Raw genomic sequence first — 19,585 nt, forward strand, 5'->3', positions numbered from 1 at the left:
AAATATTTTTTTCAAGATGGTCGCTAATAGATGCAACTTTTTAATTTATATTCAAATAGAGTGTTTGTTATTTATATAATTTTTAGATCATTAAATTTAATCCAAATGATCGTTGACATAATTATAATAATAATAAATCGTCGTAATTCATTTTCTCGACTCCTTTGTCTCTCCAAGATATTATCATCGACCAATAGTAGAGCTTTGAACTAACTTTAGATAGTGAATCTATTTTAAGATAATTCTGGTGACTATCGCGCAAGAAAAGGAACTATAAAAATCAATTGGAGATATGTAGGAAGTATAGATATATAAATATATATATACACACACACATATATAGATAGATTTTGAAGGAAATAAAGTAATGAGATATTTATAAAGAAATGAATATAAGAAGTTTAGGAAAGAATAGAAATTCAATATGTGTATAAAATCACCTAAAGAATGCGAAAAATTGGTAGAAAAAAATACAAATAGATAAAAGAAATAACATTAAAAGAAAGCCCGAGTCTTCTTACTTGGAAAAATATTCAACTACGGGGGCGCGTACCGTCGTCTCTCCCATTTCGCAAGCGCAGGGGTGTTGCGTTATCATCCCTCTCTTGAAGTTTCTTTTCTCTCTCTCTCTCTCTCCCTCTCCCTCTCTCTCTCTCTCTCTTTCTCTCTCCTCTTTCGGTATCGCGCAAAACGCAGGAAAACCTAACGTGTTTTATCGATTTCGTTGTACGGGGGTTCGGCCATGTTCGCATTTGCCATCGGTCAGGCGCACTAGCGTTCTACCTCCTTTGTAGAAGAGCCGTGTTACGGATAGATTTTCCACCGTTCTACCATCGTCGCAAGGGCGTTCGACGACAAAGACGAGGTGGACGAGAAGGATGTGTCTCTAATCGCGAAACGATAATAATTGTGTCGAGTTATCAATTTCCTTATACTTCAGCATCACCGTCTATAGTTTTGTCCTTCTTTCTCGATCTACAAGGAGAAATAATACAATCGAGTAAAGAACAATCGATCCCATAGATTCAATTCTTTTTAACATTGTCTGTTATTTTCCACCGGACGATAGAACAACGGTGTGCTTGATTTTTGTCTTGGCGGACAACACAACGCACTCGCCGAAAAACTGACGACGTTAAATAAGGAATTCATTCAATTTTGTGAGTACTGTTTTATTTCTTTTTGATCTTTCTTTATCTTTATTTAAATGTCCTGAGTTTTTTTAAATAAAGGAATTAATAAATATATCTATGTGTATATATATGTGTGTATATATATATATATTATATCTTTTTGTATATCGGTTATTCGTATAAGCAAGCGGCTATCGAAATGGTGATACGCCACGCTCCCTGGAATCGATATCTCTCTTTCCCTCCCTCTCTCTTTCTCTTCTCCTTACTCCCAGCTTACCGTGATTTTTCGACCTAAATTCGAGAACCGATTTCTATTCGCTTTATATACGCAAAATTCGATCAATTATATCTCTCTCTCTCTGTCTAAATCTGTGTATTCTGAGAAGAACACTTAAAATCACTCCTTTCTATTATCTTTTTTTTATTTTCTTGTCCAGTTTTCTGTATTCATTTCCAAGTCGCGTCTGAAATTTTGAAAGGCTTCCATTAATGTTACTCCCGCGCATCGTTAGATTATTTCGTCAAATATATGCAATGTATTTTTATTTTATAATCGAATTAAAGAGAGTATAATATGTTTTTTTAATATAAGTTATGTAAATCTTAAAAAATCTTGTTAAAGATCTTATTAAAGATCTTCTCTGAACGTTTCTTTTTAAAAGAGTAGGGAGGGGGTGGAATATTCATTCATGTTGGAAGGGCGTTGGATCGTAAAGATCGTGGCAGAGACGTCCTTGAGAAAAGGATTTGGATAAAACTACGATAATATTAAAGAATAATTATTATCTTCTAAAGGGAGAAGAGATAGAGAGAGAGAGAGAGAGAGAGGGCTGATAGTTGGTTAAACCAAATTGATGAACGAGAAAATATATAGAGTGTCGAATCATTTTTTTCCAACTATCATATTATAATTTTTCAGCTGGGCAGGCAACATGATTTAAATGACAGTGTTTACAATTAGTTTTACACGGTTTGTTTGCTTGCATAATAACCATTAGACGATAACATGAACGTTCTTTTCTGTATAAATCAATTTGTAAACTTTTTTAGCTCTGATTAACCAACTAATATATTTTTTAATCATTTTTGTTTAATATATGAGTTATCATAACTCTCATTTTCTTGTCGAGTTATCATAACTCCCGTTTTCTTCAAAAAGTTGTCAAATTAAACGCGAGTTCACCGTTAATTCAGCTACTTGCAAAAAACCTTTGAAAACATTTAATAATGTACGGTGATAATATTACTGGACCGCCCGAGTCTATAACTATCCGCTTGGTATCGATTTACCTTCCTCCAAGTATGTACACTCATGACGAATACAAACGTAGCCACATACATACCTACGAACATAAATGTACATAATACTGGGATGGACTCTGGTTAGTTCACACAAATCTGATTCGAATATCATTGTAACGTTTTTATTTGAAAACAGATCAATCAGAAAATGTATTTTTAAAATAACTTGAAAAATATATTTAACAAAGTGTAAAGACAAATTATTTTCAATTGAAAAATGAGAGAAATTTCAAAGTAATTATGAAAATGCATTTGATGCGCATAAATTTGATTACGGATGCTGTGAAAACGGGAATGTTGGTGTTAGAAATGTTCTATATATAAACTCAATATTTACAATGAATATTTTCTAGATATTAAGGGTAGGTAGTAGGTAGTAGAAAAAAATCACAAACGTGTATAGGATAACCTTTGCTATCGTTCATGGCGGTTCAGAGCATTATGAACAAGTTTACAAGGCGGTTAAATAATCCTATTGAAAGGCATCTCTATCGATTTTACATACGTGTTACATGGCACACGTAAGATTCTGCTATTGCTTGCCTAAAGCACGTACGAAAACTTAACAGAAACAACATTGCAACATTAGCTTTGATTTAATCTCATCTTGGATAATGTCCTCCTGCTGGATTAGGGGAAAAATGATTCGAAAGGAGAAAAAACCAATTGGACCTACTAACTAAATGGGAAAATTTATTCAGCACAATAAATATTCCCTGTCGTATTCGAATATTTGAATAATCACTCTTAAAACACAAAATTTTAAAATTTATACTCGTTTACCCGTTGGGGAATTGTTTTTATAGTCAGTCAGTCATTTTGGATCGATTTCATTTGGAGAACATGTGTATTCTCTTGTCTCTCCTTTGAAAAGTCTCTCCGTTAGAAAAAAAAATATAAATCGTAAGCGATAAAACACAAAATGGCATTTGTTAATGGACGCTTTGAAATCGTACAGAATAATGCCACCTTTTAAGAGGGAAGCGTCATCGGAAGTGGCACCCGCAACAACTACTTCAGGAAATGTCGAAACGCAAGAGGAAACATCGAACCTTCCGCAATTGACAATGAAGTCCATGACCAGTACCGAGGAGGCAGCAAGAAGCGGTTAGTTCCTTAAGAATACATCCAATTCTATTATTTGGATTATTTCTACGCGCGCATTATATTAACACATTTTTTTTTTTCTCGGTTTTTTTTATATATATTTTTTCAGAAACCGAGTCGGAAGTCACTACGGAAAGTACGATGAAAAATCTGAAGGATCAACTCGGAACGTTGTCGAAAGATCTGGCCGAAGAAATGGGAATACCAACGTGGGGTTTAGTCGCGATTTTAATAGGTACGCACGAATCTTTCAATTTCTATTGTTTCTCTCTATGGGATATGAAAAGCGCATTGTGTTTTTTTCATTTTTGAAAAAAAAAAAGAAAGAAAGAAAAATCTCGATGACGTAGTCTTGATGAAAATGACATAATATATATAATAGTTCGACTTGAGCTTTTGCGAGTAAAAGTATTGTATAAAAAGATAAAAACAAATGTATCAGCATATGTACGTGCATATGAACATCCATCCATCCGTCCATCCATCCATCCGTCCCTTGTTACAATTCAATTTCATGCATTTCCATTCACCATTGTTTTTCTTTTTCTTTACTTTTATTATTCGAAAGGGGAGAATCACTTTCTTCGTGGGCCACCCCCCATCCTTATATATGCACTTATCCCTGAAACAACCCTGACACAATTCTGCCTTCTTGCCTGCCAAATAAATACCTATCAATCTACATAATTGAATGATTCCTTTCTAATGGCGTATTCGTTACTCAGCTGTCGGCGTAGTCGTCCTCGGGATTTGTTTCTGCTGTATAAGAAGATGTTGTCGCAAAAGACGTTCCAAGGATGGTAAGAAGGGCCTAAAAGGAGCGGTAGATTTAAAATCAGTTCAGTTACTTGGAAGCACGTATAAGGATAAGGTACGTATTCGGTGTACCGTGTTTATTAGTAGATATTAGAAATAAAATTCTACACACGTGGAATCCATTTCGATGTCCTTAGGTACAGCCTGATATGGAAGAACTCACGGATAACGCGGAAGAACCAGACGAAGCTGAAAGCAAACAGAGCGAAGTCAAGCTCGGAAAGCTTCAATACAAGGTGAAGAAGGAAATAGAATCGAAGATACGAACAAATTCTTTTAGCAAAAGACCAAATTGTTAAAGAATATATATATATGTATATAATTCATCGTAAACGACTTCTAAGTATTGAATTTTCAGCTCGAGTATGACTTCAATTCAAATAGTTTGGCAGTGACGGTGATACAGGCCGAAGAATTGCCAGCTTTAGACATGGGTGGTACTTCTGATCCTTACGTAAAGGTATACTTGTTGCCCGATAAGAAAAAGAAATTCGAGACGAAGGTCCACAGAAAGACGCTGAGCCCTGTCTTCGAAGAAACGTTCGTCTTTAAGGTCTGTCTCATTTAAATTCGATTCATTTAGTATCACACCTATCATCGATGATTGTCTATTTGTCTTCTTATTTATATCGTTACAGAATGTACCCTACGCGGAGGCAATGAATAAAACTTTAGTATTCGCGATTTTTGACTTTGACAGATTTTCTAAGCACGATCAAATCGGTGAGGTGAAGGTACCATTGTGTCAGGTCGATCTCGCACAGACCATCGAGGAATGGCGAGAATTGCAAAGCGTCGAAGGAGAGGGTGGTCAGGTGGGTCAGATGAAAATCAACATTAATCTAACATCAGAATGCATAAGATACACGCGTATATCTATGTTCATTTCTTCCTTTTTATTGGACAAAAGATAGAAACGAGAGATCAGGGTCGTGTAATGGTTTAAAAGAAACAAATATATTTCATTGCAGGATAACAAATTGGGCGATATTTGTTTCTCCCTGAGATATGTCCCAACGGCTGGTAAACTCACGGTGGTCATCCTCGAAGCTAAGAATCTTAAAAAGATGGACGTCGGTGGTCTCTCGGACCCTTACGTCAAGATTGCACTCATGCAAAATGGTAAAAGACTTAAGAAAAAAAAGACGTCCATCAAGAAGTGCACTCTTAATCCTTATTACAACGAATCGTTCACCTTTGAAGTACCATTCGAGCAGATCCAAGTAAGAAATATATGATTTACTTACTTGTAGAGAGATTAAATCAAAGAAATACATCATATCATATGTTCGTGTATTTTACAGAAAGTGCAATTGGTCGTGACAGTGGTAGACTATGATCGCATTGGTACTTCGGAACCAATTGGCAAGGTTGTATTGGGATACAACGCGAGTGGAACTGAATTGAGACATTGGTCGGACATGCTGGCATCTCCAAGGCGTCCAATAGCTCAATGGCACACACTCAAGGAACCCGAGAACGGAGACAGGAAGGATTAAATTAGTTGAATGAATATTTAATCGAGGTAATGCCCATCGTAGTTTATCCTAGATAGACTCAAGATATGTGCAATATATAATATTATAAACGATGCTCGTAATGATTTGCACAAATGTTACGTAGATCACTTTATTTCGATATACTGATTCAATAACCTTTCTTTGCAGGAATATATCGCACGAGAAAGAAACAGTAAAACGAAACAACAATATGTGAAAGTGAGAGAAAGAGAGAGAAAATTTACGTGAACAAATGAACACACACACAGAAATCTATATATATATATATATATATATAGAGAGAGAGAGAGACAGAGAGAGACAGAGAGAGAGAGAGAGAGAAGAAAATGAACAGCAGATAGACGGGCAGAAAAAGATAGGAATTAAGAAAACAAAACTTACAATTAGCAGATATTAAACGATCTATGATTAAACTAAATAACAATGAATACCACCAAAGATTTAGAATTAACAATATGTTCTCATGCAGTGTAGTGTCTTGTATATATACATGCATATATACATACATATATATATATATATACTTTTACTTCTTTATGTAGATGTAAAACACATTTGAATAATAATTTCTCGAATGAATATACAAACGAATTCTCTTGAAATCTATGAGAAACGTGTATCACAAAATAAAAAGAAAAAGAAAATAATTCGCAATATAAGAGTACCTACATATTTCGTAAGTGTATATACGTATATATATATACATACACTAACGCACGTAAATATGCATAATATATACATATGTATGTATACACGCGCCGCGCATACCACATAATACACATACATACATACATATATATTATCAAGTTATCCTCCCAGAATAGAATTCTTTATAAAATTAAAATAAGAAAGATAATAAGAGAAAAACATTATCCACATAAGTATAAAAAAATTCTCATGGTTTCCTTCGACGTTCCAGCGCAGATTTGATGAGAGACACTTTGTAAAGTAATCGATATTGTTCGTGTTAAAATTTGTTGAACCGATTGTGAGATAATATAACACTGAAAACACAGAAGAAGTCATTGCATATACACGCATATGTACGTACAGCACGTGTGTTAAAAATGGCGTGCACGTCACATAGCCAATGTATTAACATTTCTTCTAAAAGGAGTATAAGTAAATGGTCAAATGTAATAAGAAGAAAAAAAGACAAGACGTAATAAGCTTACGTGCATATAAGTGCGAGTAAAGTAATTAAGTTAAATAATCACAAGGTACTTGTGTTTTTCGTGTAAAAAAAAAAAAAAAGAAAAAAAAAAGAAAGAAAGAGGAAATGCTAATGTGCGAATGATCAAACGAGCGAAAGAAAGAAATAGAGAGAGAAAGAGAAAGACATGAATCAAGAGAGGAAATATAGAAAATAATACATATTTAGAAGGATAACCAACGAAGCTTCCGTCGACCTCTCGACGCCTATGAGCATGAACAAAGATAAGTGAAAAGGGATAATTACAAAAAAAAAAAACAAAACTTTCGATCGTGAGAAAAAGATGTTAAAAGAAAATAATTGAGAAAAAGAAAAGTATAAAATATGACATAAAGAGATGACGTTCAAATCGGAGGAACATAAGTATTGCAGTACAACATATGATATATATATATTTGTCAAAAATTGTTCTCTAGCGAAGACGACGAGTCTGCTTTGATAAATTTCTCTTCCAAAATTGGTAATAAAAAAAACATAACGACGCATATATATGTACATACGCATATAATCGTACTATATGTACTTATAGGGTGTTTCCTCTAATGAGTGGGTACAACCGAGTGGGGTGTGATTTTATATGTATAAGAATCAGTGTAAACAAAAATTTATTAACAATTTTCTCACAAATTGAAGGTATCCTAATGAATAATGGGAAAGTTCGCGTGTGCTCTAATAATTTAATCTTTATTCGCTCGCGTCTAACAATGGTCGACTGTTCGTTCTTTATTCTTTTCCACGCTTGTATATTTCAGAAGAATGTAATAAATTTTCATCCGTGCTCGGTCTAACAATAAGCTTGCTCGACAAAGGGAAAAAAACCTTTGTGATCGTTTGTTTGTCTCACTTCTTCTTCTTCTTCTTCTTCTTCTTCTTCTTATATTACAATTGAGCAAGCTTGTTAAAAGAAGTTTTCTTCGTAAAAGCCATTTAAACTCGAAAAGTTTCATTGTTCATTATAGATTCGTCATCAATCCTATAAATACTTACGACAAAGAGAATAAAATGCGATCGAGATTCTCTCCCCTAGAAAATTACCTTTTCTCATTTGAGTTTCCGTTTTGACAAAAAAAATATCGTATTTGAAAATCTTTAGCTCCGTCCGCCGTATTATCTTTTTATCTAGATGGCGACGATACACTAAACGTAAGAGAAATGTGTATGTTCATTGTATGCTCGAAGATAAAACGTAGTAAATGGCAATTGTATACGAAAGCGTAGTAAACAAAGACAAATCTTTATAACAAATAAGAGACATTTTCAAAGACGATTTTTTCGGAAACGGTACCTCAAATGCATCATCATTCTCATGCATCAGCCGGTTGTCCTACTCATCTAGTACACCCTTTATATTACATATCTACATATATATGTAATAGATATACATAAATATAAGTAGCACACGCGCTCGCTCACTTGCTCGCTTACTCATACATACGCGGTACTCATATGCGATAACGTTTACGATTCTCTATTATTTCTATGTCAAACGGTATATCGCGAACGAATGTGGAAATAATTAATTACAGATAAAAAAAGAAAAAAAAAAGAGCGTAAATCGTTTCTATGTGTTGTATAAACGTACACGCGATCATGGGCGCGCATACGTATACGTACATACGTGTGTATATTACGCACATATATATATATATATATATATATATATAAATACTACAAGTTTACAACTGCAGATATTGTTGTTATTGTTTTACAAAAAAAAAAAAAAAGCAAGAAATTATAAGAAACGGGCCTATATGTCATACGTAAATGATCTCGATCCCTTAAATCGGGGACGTGAAAGCAACGAGGATGATAAAAGGGCGAATGCAATTGTCAAATAATTGAGAAAACTTGAAAACAAAAACTAGTGGAGACTCCCTGACGCAACCCTGATGCGGACAAAAATTGGATAAAAAAGAGAACGCGAGGGGGAGAGAGAGAGAGACGGGGAAATATAACCTATATCCTATAAAAAATTTAAGAGAATAATTGAAAATATTTTACGAATTATTATGGTAGAATCTCGTATCGCTGTTAATATCCGTCTTAAAACGATATCGTAATAAAATATTACGGAAGAGGAGAGGAATTAAAATGGAAGAATAAAAAACGAATTAAAGAAATGTAAAAAGAGAAAATAAGAGAATAGAAGAACAAAATTGAAATTCGCTACTCCTCCGCTGCTGCAGCCGCCACCCCCCCGCCCCCTTATTAACAAATTGAACATAAGTGAAAACCGTTGTTTGGTTCTATCTAATTTTTCATTAAGGACCAATTATCTCGCTAGTGCGTATCAAATTAAAAAGTACTCGTTCTTATTAACTGTGAAGCATTGTACCTAAATGAAAAAAAAAAAACAAACAAATTCTTTAAAGACGAATTCGCGTAATTTTAACAACGTTAGAATAGTGTCCGTGAGTTGAACGATGACATCGATTGATATTTTATATCAAAAAGATCTACAAAATAGTTCCCTCGGAGAGTCCATTATTTCTTCTTCTTCTTCTTCTTCTTCTTCGTTTTAATTCATGTTTTCTTTTAATTAATCTTTATTTGTATCAATTGTACGAGAGAGTTGAACAATAACAACAACAACAACAACAATAATATGCAATAGTATGTTACTATAAGCTTTGGATATCGAGTTGATAGATCCTTAATTGCACGAATACGCATATATACGTACATACATGCATAGAAACATAGACGTTTGACACATATTTAAAAGCTAGATTTTGGTAATATTCGAAATTACGATAAGCATAGTGTGTGTGCAGTATACGTAGGTCGGAAGTTGTGGCTCACACGCGGTGACAGTTTATTATTATCTTCATTACAGCCTTTCCCTTTTATTTCGAAAATCTCTCTCTCTCTCTCTCTCTCTCTTTCACTCTCTCTCTCTCTCACACGAGAAAATTTCACAATTGCGGTTTTTCCGCGTGCGTGCGTGCGTATTACTTTTTAGTAATACGCGACGTAATATGTCGGATATGAAATTAAAGGAAAAGAGAAAAGCGATTTTAAATAAAAGCGTACGCACCTGTTAACCCCTATAATTCACAACGACGGCGCGGACATACGTATTAGTTATGCAATGAACAGCAGCCCGTTTGTTTTTCCTTCCTTTTCAAAATAATTTTAGACGCATTCTTTGTTAATTGCATGGTTCGTTCCGTTATCACAACCCTTCGATGTCACCGTTCACCTGACGCGAATTCTAATCTTTCAATATCTCTAATTATAGCCGTGAGATAAAAGAAACGAATAAAAAGAAGGAGGAGTACGCATTGCAGGTGAAGTTTGTTGATTTTGTGATTAGTTTTCAGGACAGTGGTTATTTACATTTAAGATATGAGGATGCTTGTTTTCTTGTTGCATAATATCTAAATTAAACGAATGATCATCTCAAGTGTGAAAAAAAAAAAAAAACTATTATACTGAAATAACAAGTTTGCCTGCTTTTAAGGAAACTATGTTTGATATTTTTGTCCACACGATTCAACTTCTCTTCTTTTTCAACGTAGACTTTTAAACGCCTTCTCATATTCGTTTAAGGAATAAAACAATAATAATAATAATAATATTAATAATAATAATAATAATAATAAAAGGAAAGAAGATAAAATGGTGATCCTGTGGCGACATGCATCTCTTTATGAAGCGTTTCGTTTGAAAAGAAACAAAAGAAGTATAACCTCAAAAAAAAAAAAAAACTTATATATAAATATATATCTTCCTCGAAGTAGAGCGAGAAAAAGGGAGAGAGTGAGAGAATGAAGGAGAAAGAGTGTGTGTGCGTGTGTGAGAGAGAGAAATTGTTGAAACTCGTTTATATATATATATATATATATATATATATATATATATATGATTATCTCGTGAAAATAAAATCTTGAAAAAAAAAAAAAGAAAAAAAAAAGAAATGTAAAGACGGTGAGAGGGCGGATAGGAGAAAAGATAAAAAGAGGGTGGAGAGGAGAGAAGAAACCCGTAAACGGAGTAAGCTTGATACGATGATTGTATCGGGAACTTGTAATCATTCCATTGCATATTATACATACATATTAAGGTTTAGCGCGACAATGTAAATCCATAGAAGTTATTATTATGTCCTTAATTATTATATAATAAATATTGTTGTTAACATAAAATCATATGAGCAAAAGTTCTCTGGTAACGAGAAACAATGACATATAAGACGGTAAGTGAATTTTTTTTATGAGAAATCCAATAAACTCCCAGCACCCACATACATATATATTTACATACATACATGTGTAAATTTGTCAAGTTGCTTAATCGTATACCCTTACTTATAGATAAACGAAATTAATACCTTTGTCGTTTAGATAATACATAAGTACATATTCATATGGCTTTCATAATGTTGCAATAATTCGTATTCGTTGGTTGGTGAGGCGTAAAAAAAAGAAATGAGGATAAATTTTATTCGTATTGTTCATTTCGCAGAAAAATAATAATAGAAAAATAATGAAACTAAGCAACATAAAAGTGTTGGCTCGCGGATTACGTGCATAATTTTTCTTTCTACTTACTTGCTAAACGTCGAAAAATGAATGAAAATCATGATCGATCAATTTAGTATGCATGAATAAAAGATGTCATTAAGTCTCTTTGAAATAATTAATAAATTGATCGTTATTCTATAATTATATTGATGAGTTGCTTAAGCAAGCTTAATACTGGCGGTAAGACGATCGCCTCCGATTTATCTGTTGCTGCTTTTTTACGGGAAGTCCTCGGGCGTACGGTCTGTGTGCGTTTGTTGACAGATAGAAGATGCCTCGTGCTCTTTATATGAATGCACAATCGATGAAACAAAATAATAATAAATTATTCATCGAGAATTTAATCAATGTATTTCAATATAATATGAACTAACGTATGTGGGGCGTCCTCTCCCATGAGAATGTAGTTCTCCAACGGTGGATTGCACCAGCCGATCAGATAAGAGAAAAGATTGCCGCAGGGTGCTGCCCAAAATCCTTTTTTCGTCGTGATCGATTCTATGTAATAAGGCGTTACTTTGGTGTGGTCGCAAGAGAGAGTTTCTATAAGAAGGAAAAACTTAGATTGAATAAATAATTGAAAGGAAAACTTGTCCTTAGAATTCAAGATATAATTATCATTATTATTATTATTCATTGTACATTACTTTATGCGAATTAAGAAAAATAAGTTTGGCGATCGTACTCACGGAGTAGAGAAGAGGTCGCGCATCCGGGTTGGCTCGATCCGCCATTGACATAAAAATCCGCGTGCCCGTTCGGCCCCCATTGGCCTAAAATTCCCGCGCCGGTATGTATAACGTCGACGAAATGGGCATCTGTCTCGTCTAAATCCATCGAACGATTGCCGTTCATGTAGAAAAATATCGTCGGGTCTAGGCCTATATCGAATCGAAAATCCAAAAGTACAAACAATTTCAACTTTGATTACTTTTTTGTCCCCCGAGTCCGAAACTTCTGATCAAACAGATTAAATAAGTTATCATTTAGTAATGAGACTTTCTCGAATAAATGAATGATGCGACACAATAGTGTGCTAGATTAAAGTCCCAGTGAAAGTTGACGCTGGCTGTCGCGTTTATACCAACAAATAGGAAAGCTCCAGTGAATCAATCTCTCTTTCTCTTTTTTTCGAAAGTAATTTCCAGAAAATGACCGAAAGTGAAACGTAAGTGTATAGAACAAAATTAACAGAAATATTCGTAATACTATAAACGCTTAATAAACGGAGGAGTGCAAAAAAATATGCAAATGAAAAACGTAGTAATAAATAATCGATAATAAATCGAAAGTGGATCGAAAGTAGGTCGAAATTAAGTTGAAAATTTACCCGTTATTCTGCCGAGTTTATCCTCAGGCAAATAATTGGCTATCAGTCCAGCGATATGAGCACCAACGCTATATCCAAGAACATGAATATTGTCCACCCTTGTGCCTCGAGGATGATCCCTCAAGTACCTAACCAATTGCGCGATACATCGCGAACAAAAATCCGGTCCCCATTGTATCTGAGAGAGACAAGGCTCGCGTACCAACGTGCCGTAATCGACAATAACGATATTGTAATTGCCTCGACTGAAATATGCTAGAAATGAAGAATTTCATTAAATTCATACACATATTCCTCTTCTTTTTTTTTTGTTTTTTTTTTCCAACAAGATATGAATTATTTACCACGTCTTAAATCCGTACTAGGTGCCAAGTTTCTACCGCCACCAAAGCCGTGAATAATGATTTTCGTTGGATTTGATTTGTTGAATCTGGAATAGTAGAGCGAGTCGAAGCTTCGGACGTCCAAGAGTAAAGGATTTTTTTGCGTGTCTCTGCAAATTTTTTTTCCGATAAATTGATTTACGATTATACATGTGAAAAAGTTCATTATAGTCAAGGTATTTGAGACAGGTATATATTACTCAATGGTAAATCTCCCATTCGTATCTACATGCATAAACGTCGGAGAGAAAGGTATGCAACGAAATGAGGACACACCACTTTCGATACGAGAGATGAGAAATGGTCGTGATCTTGAAAAGGAAAGTCTCTTTATATCCGAGAGTAGAAGTATCTTTTATCTCGAGGCTTTCAGTATGTGTACTAAAAGTTCCTTTATAGTTATAAAAAAATAACGTTTGCAACGTTCGTACATAAAATATATAAGCTTATTATTATTAGATTGTAGTATAATAAAAAAGAGGTCCCTCTAGAAAATAATTCAAAAGACGCGGAAAAATCTTGATCGCGTAAACGGTTGTGAACAAGTTTACCTCGTGTACAAATAAAATTCAATTTGAGGATGTGGACACTCGAATGGTGGCTTAGCGCACGATGTACTGTTGAAGAGATCCTTCAGGGTTTTATTCTGTGCGCTTACGTTATCTGCGAATGAAATGAAAAAAATAAAAAGATAGAGAGCATGAATCCGCGTTACATGAATAATAGATCGATCCAAAGGACGAGTTAGAATACATATCCAATAAACAGCATATCTATTATTAATACTATTACTATTACATCGTTCTTGAATAGTTTTCATGATTATCTCGGATCGTTGCATTAACATTACGTTAGATGAAAAAGAAAAAGAGAAACGAGGCAAGTGGGTGAAGGTCGAGCCGTCGCGATTACGATCGACCACTTTTTACTTTCTTTACAAGATTTTTATCCCAATTAATTATGCAAGTTGCAAGATGTTTTTAACCTAAATTTTATCATACGTTTTATTTTCCAAGTTTTATTCCAAGATGCTATAACCAAATTTAACAAATATTACCCTATTAATGCCCCAATTCAAATGTAATAACATTATTATATAATATCTTTTTCAAGTTCATTTTTATAAAAAGAGAAATTTTCACGTTTTACTCGTTAACACGAATAATCGATTTTACAAATTAGTTTTCACTTTGGCGTTTTTTAATGTGCGTTCAACTTGAGAGGAATAATAATGGTCTGTCCGTCCGTCCGTTTGGTGAAAATGTTTCTGACATCGATCTCGAACGAGATATGTATATTCATTCGTTGTCAGTTAAATTAATGAATAGTGTCTGATTTTACTCACGTTGATGGTCAAAGATTGAGCAGATGATGACGAGAAAAAAAAGATATATCTCGAAATTGATCGCCATATCCCACACTCCTCTGATTCGTATTCGTAATATTGCATTCAGGCACGTAGAAGATCGAAACACTATTAAGATGTAAGAACAAAATGCTTTTGCAAAATGTTAAACTAAGCTAGCACGTTCGGTGATAATGAAAAAGGAAGGATATGGGGGAAAAATAAATATTAGAAAGTACAAGAACTTTTGTTGTGTGTGAAAGAGAGATGAATGCGTGATGAAAATGTAAGAAACATGCGTGCTGGGCCTCCGAGTGGCCGAAAGCACTGCAATGAGGAACTTACAGAGGAACGAACTCGAATGAGCTCGCGTTCCACCGGCAAACACGTGGAGAACTTCACTTTCCCCTACTCCTCTTTTACTCTTTTACTCTTGTACTCTTCCGTCCCGTTGCAAAAAAAATCCATCCTGTTGTTCCAATTTTAATTAAACGATTTTTAAGTCGAATTTATTTCAAATATATTATACATTTCAATTGTTTTCAAAACAATAATAATCAATCGAGTCAATCTTTATTTTATAGACGATTGTTGAGAAACAATAAGAATTATAATAACGTATAACGAGATCGTTTTCATTTCAATAAAATTGCTATTTTTTGGCTAATCTTTCTTGGTGTATCACAATTCTATTCAAACTCTATTTAAGTCATATTTCAGTATTATTCAATGAAGCGAAAAAATGTGAAGTATCCCCTTTAGCATTTATTATTTTTAACGCGCGTTCAATTAAATAATCCTTAATTCTGAACTTTTTCTACCAACTATCATAAATATGCATTAGTATGTAATACTTTTTTTTTTTTCACGTTTCCACAATGGCAACTAAAAAAGGGAAAGAGGAACAGGAAGAGGAAGCTATGTAGAAAACGAATGGGGGATCTCCTTAAAACGTCGTACGAGAAATTTAAACGCAAAAATGTTCTTTATTATTTCGAACTTGGTGGATTACTCGAACGTTCTTACGTTCTTTTCTTTTTTCTTTTCTTTTTTTTTTCTAATTAGAACGTTGAATCGTAGAACGTACATAAGTATACTTACATATACACATACATACGAGCGCACGCATCCACACACACACGCGCACACACACACAAATACATGCGTACATTCATATACATAAGAAGATATATATATATATATATAAGAATTAATCATCTTCTCTCTCGTGTTCATCGTAAATCTCTACGTGCTACGTACTACATATTTATGCATTGTAAATACATCCGTCGATGATTTTGCATGGCGACATGCAATAACGAATTAAAGTAAAAGGAATTTATCAATCTTCGGCTGTCTAAATGACAAAATATTTGTATCAACAAATCTCGTGACATCGTTTTAACCCTAGAACTATTTTAAACTTATTTTTGTATAATCTTCAAACTACAAACTGGGGTATATATTTACCCCAAGCTTTTCTAATCCTAAAAACTGTTCTGATAACAATAATCAGACTTTTAAGTATATGAATTTTTCGGTGTTTTTTTTCATACCAAAGAGAATGGTGAAGAGCAAATTGAATTTTACTAAAGTTTAATCGTTGAAAAATCGATTTTAATAAATGAAAGAGTACTGAAAAACGATCAAATCTTCATTTAATTTAAGCTTACTTGGAGTATATATATATATGTATAGATATCTACCCCAGTTAGTTGTTCTAGGGTTAACATTATCGAACTGAATACTTAAGAAATTTGAAAAAGAACGGCATCCATTTAATTGTCAATAATCGTCGATATAATAATTATTAACAAACCAGATGGTACCGGAGGGTTCTAACCAGAAGTAATCGATCGAATAAATTTTGCGAATGTTTAAGAACGTAACAGCTAAAGATCTACTTTTTAGCCTAACTTCAAGTGTCTTTCTACATAATAAACAATTGAAATGTATTAAATGTATTATTAAATAACAATTTATACATAGAGATATTTATTGTCCGAGAAAAATTGAAGATTTTGTCATTAAATGGAACGCAGAAATAATAGAAGTAAATGATGCTATTAATGACATTAGAATGAATCTAGGATCGATTTAAAAACACAGACACAGATTTAAGTAACCTCTTTAGAACGAGTTAATGCATTATTTTAGATGCATTGGTAGATAAAGATTAAATAGGAAGCACCTTTTTCGGTCTTCTTCGTTTACTAATTGAAATGAAATTTGTGTCTATACATATACATATTTGACGTATTATAATTTCTCCATATTGAATTGAAAATTTCTTATTATTTCATTATTATAAAATGAATCTTGTCTCGAGATGTTGATTTAATACAAAAATATGGCAGAAGCTACAGACTGACAAGCGAATATACAACATTATCATCGAGTGGAATGGAACATTCGTACCCAACGCAACGTTTAAATCTCATAGGAAACGGTCTAGGTAGTACTTCTCGGTACAGGAAGCAAACGAAATGACAAAACGGTTCGCGTGATGCAAAACGCTCTCTCTCTCTCTCTCTCTCTCTTTTTTTTTTCTGACGAGACTCGTTGCTTCTAGCGCGGAGGCTTATAATTTTAAACTTTCACGAAAAAACAGAAATACGACATAACAATGAGAGATCGTGACTGTTATCTATATACGTGTGCGTTTGCGTTTGCGTTGCGTTGCGTTGCGTTACGTTTCCTCATGAATCTATACGTCTTTTTATTAGAATTTACATACATATGCATGTTTATCTTTATTTTATTTTCTTCTTACTTCGTAATCAACCGAAATTTAACGCTATGCCGTCCGGAAAGCCCATCTTGGGTGTCGTGTTCAGACGAATAACAGTGTCAGACAAAAGAATTTTGGTTATACGTGTGAAAACGTCAACAAAATTAATACATACATATATATATATATACATACTACATATTACTAACTGCAAACTATCGAAAGCCATCAATTATAATCATTTCATCACAATTAATACGCTTATCTATCTCGTCGCGTGCGATCGTCTAATTCGTGGTAGACAAAAACGTGAAAATAAAACGTAAAAGAATTTTTAAGATACAGAAAATTTCACCCTAAACTACATACATCATATATACATACATATGTACGTACGTGAAATAACATGGAAGGAGAGAAAAAGTAGATAGAAAAAAGGATGATCAGGAAAGCTCGAGAAATTTTGTTCTTTTCAAGAAGCATCAATTGAATTATAAACATATATATAAACATATATATGTGCATATATCAAGAAAGATAACATTTATCAATGTGAGAAGACGATCGCACGACGAAAGAGAATTATTTTCCATTTGTCATTTTATTGTCGTTAAAATGTATTACTTTTATTTGCACTTAAATTTTGTCCACGTTATTGTCTATTATAGTAATAATAATAATAATAATAACAACAATAATCAAATTCAGCTATATGTACTTATCGTTAGATAAACGCTTGTGCAACCTGCTTTTTCGACAATGGCATACGAGTATAATAATTATTATCATCTTCCTATAACTAATTTTATTACTATCATTATCATCATCATCATCATCATCATTATTATTATTATTGAATATTTTTGATAAGTATCGACAATATTATTAGCTTTGTCTTCGATCTTTATCACTTATATAACCATATTTTCATTTCATTTCTCTTTTTTTTATTTCACACTAAAATTCTGTCATTTTCCATTTAATTTGATTACTTATCGTATATCTGATGTAAATCAATTTCCAATCTCTCAGTTCGCAATCTTATACGTGACACAAGATGAAAATAATATCTATTGCACTCTCTTTTTTTGCTACTGATTTCAAAGTGATGTACACATAACATATGTAGAATTATATGTCAAAAATTGATTTTTATATACGTACATACAATTATTATATCATGTATACGTAGGTACTTATGTTTATGTAAAGCTAATTATTATAAAGCGTTTTCTACCGAGTGTATCGATGACAGTAGGGCAGAAAAATAAAAAATTAATGAATTAACGTCAACTCTCTTATGTATATTACAATTATATATTTATCTCTAATTAAATATAATGAAACATATTCTTTTTATAAAATATACGCGTATCTCTCTTTTGAATAAACATTTATTATTCTATTTGAATTTATATTTGAATTTATTTGAAATGCTTTCCTACTTGTGTCGGGTTTACGATGAAGCTCGTAAAGCATACAATTATTGCAAAACAATTATTTGCAAGTTTAGCGTATTGCGAATTCTGCATCGGTACACTCTGTATTTATAATATATATAGTATATAATAAATGTAAATATATTGTCACGTTTAATTATTATCATCGTCATCATTTTGACTATCATTTTTCGAGCTATATTTGTATTATCTCTATGTACTTATTTGTATGCATATATTAATGCATCAGTATTATTGTTCGAACAGCATTAGAACTTATCCTAGATATTTCCTATAATAATTCTTACAATCAATGTTACATTATAGAATGAATTCATTATATTTTTTTTCCTCAATCTCAATCCCCATTACTATCGCCCCATGTTTCATCAAAGATGAAACCGCGTGTTAAACTTTAGGCCGGTTACTACTCCAATGTATTAATGGTGAATATTACATATAGTACAACTCTTAACGAAATAATGTTACTGAAATTTTTCTCTTGCCACGATTACGATATCATCTACATATTTGCAATTACAAAACCAATTTGTTAACATGAAACAATAGCTAGCAGCGAATCTCGTGTTGGGAAGGAAAACGTATCGCATTGTCAGCTGATATTTGATACAAATTTTCTTTCGAATAAAAAATCTCAAAAGAAAAGATATATCTAGCATTATATTATATTGAATATTATTGTCAGAGAAAAGGGGACGACGTAATCGTGGCTCCTA

General features: G+C 33.1%; 2 protein-coding genes across 3 annotated transcripts; one reads left to right on the plus strand and one right to left on the minus strand.

Moving 5' to 3' along the window:
• The first annotated feature begins 749 nt into the window (after nt 1-749).
• Nucleotides 750-6,043, plus strand: LOC106791235 (synaptotagmin 1-like). 2 transcript variants are annotated; one of them, XM_014756736.1, is made up of 10 exons: nt 750-1,160; nt 3,397-3,545; nt 3,655-3,780; nt 4,271-4,416; nt 4,505-4,597; nt 4,720-4,914; nt 5,000-5,176; nt 5,333-5,584; nt 5,666-5,886; nt 6,029-6,043. In XM_014756736.1, exons 2-9 carry the CDS (start codon nt 3,401-3,403, stop codon nt 5,858-5,860), a joined length of 1,329 nt encoding a protein of 442 aa, XP_014612222.1. In that variant the 5' UTR covers nt 750-1,160; nt 3,397-3,400; the 3' UTR covers nt 5,861-5,886; nt 6,029-6,043. The 2 variants fall into 2 exon arrangements, with proteins under 2 accessions (XP_014612222.1, XP_014612221.1); XM_014756735.1 differs by having other exon boundaries at nt 751-1,160; nt 4,499-4,597.
• Nucleotides 6,044-11,151: 5,108 nt separating this feature from the next.
• LOC106791237 (pancreatic lipase-related protein 2-like) lies at nt 11,152-15,051 on the minus strand. The gene is made up of 7 exons (XM_014756737.1): nt 14,679-15,051; nt 13,885-13,996; nt 13,295-13,443; nt 12,951-13,205; nt 12,310-12,501; nt 11,995-12,163; nt 11,152-11,903 (listed from the first exon to the last, which is right to left on the minus strand). Exons 1-7 carry the CDS (start codon nt 14,743-14,745, stop codon nt 11,789-11,791), a joined length of 1,059 nt encoding a protein of 352 aa, XP_014612223.1. The 5' UTR covers nt 14,746-15,051; the 3' UTR covers nt 11,152-11,788.
• Between the last annotated feature and the right edge of the window lie 4,534 nt (nt 15,052-19,585).

The sequence above is a fragment of the Polistes canadensis genome, unplaced genomic scaffold (genome assembly GCF_001313835.1).
Source record: "Polistes canadensis isolate GaletaPanama2010 unplaced genomic scaffold, ASM131383v1 scaffold_293, whole genome shotgun sequence".
Taxonomy (NCBI): Eukaryota; Metazoa; Arthropoda; class Insecta; order Hymenoptera; family Vespidae; genus Polistes; species Polistes canadensis.

Excerpts from the sequence above, each read along its gene's own strand:
- LOC106791235 (XM_014756735.1), top strand. The coding sequence starts at position 3,401 with ATGCCACCTTTTAAGAGGGAAGCGTCATCGGAAGTGGCACCCGCAACA. Across the intron at positions 4,598-4,719 it reads TCGGAAAGCTTCAATACAAG|CTCGAGTATGACTTCAATTC; the intron begins GTGAAGAAGGAA and ends TTGAATTTTCAG. Across the intron at positions 5,177-5,332 it reads TCGAAGGAGAGGGTGGTCAG|GATAACAAATTGGGCGATAT; the intron begins GTGGGTCAGATG and ends ATTTCATTGCAG.
- LOC106791237 (XM_014756737.1), bottom strand. The coding sequence starts at position 14,745 with ATGGCGATCAATTTCGAGATATATCTTTTTTTTCTCGTCATCATCTGC. Across the intron at positions 13,997-14,678 it reads CTCAATCTTTGACCATCAAC|ATAACGTAAGCGCACAGAAT; the intron begins GTGAGTAAAATC and ends TTTCATTCGCAG. Across the intron at positions 12,164-12,309 it reads CGCGACCTCTTCTCTACTCC|AAACTCTCTCTTGCGACCAC; the intron begins GTGAGTACGATC and ends TCCTTCTTATAG.